The following is a 1,289-nucleotide window of genomic DNA, read 5'->3' on the forward strand; positions in this document are numbered from 1 at the left end:
GCCCCCACATGAGATTAACTCTAGTGTCAGTGTATGGGAACATGTGTAAAGTGTACCCAGCCCCAAACCTCGTGTGTTTTCTTTGGGTTGGGTGTGGTTGGGTTAGGGTTAGGATGGTTCAAAGACTTTGGCTGCTCGGATGGACAGGCGCAGCTGCTCTATCGCGACCAGGGGCACATTGTAGTACCCTGACCGCGACGTGTCCACGACTTCGTCGCACAGGCGGTCCCAGGGGTGAATAACAAGTCACCCTGGGCTGCACGGGGCCTTTGCCGGGAGGAGCAGCCGCCGCATAGTACTGTATCGATGTCGCAATATAACCCTCTCGCACCTCACGCAGATCCTGCTCATGCTAGAGAAACGAGATCACACCAACCACAGTGTTGATCAACCTCGAAATATGTCGTTGAATATAGAGTCACAGCAGAAATGAAGCTAGTACGAGGCAAGACGATCAAGGGCCGCACGCTCACGGCTTGCAGCGGCTCAGCATCGCCGACAACTGCAGCGCCGTCGGACGGTCCTCTTCGTACAGCGAGAGACACTGCAGACCAATGTCCTTGACCCACGCCGGCACGCCTTCGCCATCAAACGTCGGGTGCAGCTTGCCTTCACGAACGCTGTTCAAGACGTAGTGCTGCGGGAGAGCCTTGCCCGAGTCCGGGTGACGCAGGTCGGCGTACGGCACTTGGTGCGTCGCAAATTCCGACAAGATGATGCCGAACGAGTAAACGTCGGCCGGCGCGCCATAGTTGGTGCCCGAGATAACTTCCGGCGCCATCCACTGGTACGTCCCGATGCCGTTGGTCATGAGATCATCTTCCTCGGCGACGCGGGAAGCACCAAAGTCGGTGAGCTTGGTGCCCTTGACCGAGTCAAGAAGAACGTTGCGGGACTTGAGATCGCGGTGGATGATCGGCGGCTTGTACGTGTGGAGGTAGACGAGACCCCGGATGATGGCGAGAATACACTGGTACTTTTGGTCCCAGCTAAACTGCGCTGGCGACTGGTTGATAAGATACGAACGAAGATCCCCGAGGTCCATGAACTCGACGACGCACTCGATCTCAATCGGACGGGTCCAGCTAGCACCGACAAACTTGACAATGTAGTCGCTGCTCATCCTACACGTTGTCAACGTTAGTCACTGCACCGCTGAATGAGAGAAGATCGAGTTGAACGTACTGCGACATGAGCACGATCTCGTCAATGAACTTTTGGACCATACGCGCCTCTTGGTTCTTCATGCGCTTGATCGCGACCTGCTTGCCGCCGTACGAGCCGAGCCA

The 1,289-nt window shown here is 56.4% G+C and overlaps 1 protein-coding gene across 1 annotated transcript; it reads right to left on the minus strand.

The window, feature by feature from the left end:
- Nucleotides 1–354: 354 nt before the first annotated feature.
- SDRG_16501 (TKL protein kinase) lies at nt 355–1,289 on the minus strand. Its single transcript, XM_008622715.1, has 2 exons — nt 1,186–1,289; nt 355–1,124 (listed from the first exon to the last, which is right to left on the minus strand). The coding sequence occupies exons 1-2, from the start codon at nt 1,245–1,247 to the stop codon at nt 470–472; spliced, it is 717 nt and encodes a 238-aa protein (XP_008620937.1). The 5' UTR covers nt 1,248–1,289; the 3' UTR covers nt 355–469.

The sequence above is a fragment of the Saprolegnia diclina genome (genome assembly GCF_000281045.1).
Source record: "Saprolegnia diclina VS20 unplaced genomic scaffold supercont1.132, whole genome shotgun sequence".
Classification (NCBI taxonomy): domain Eukaryota; phylum Oomycota; class Saprolegniomycetes; order Saprolegniales; family Saprolegniaceae; genus Saprolegnia; species Saprolegnia diclina.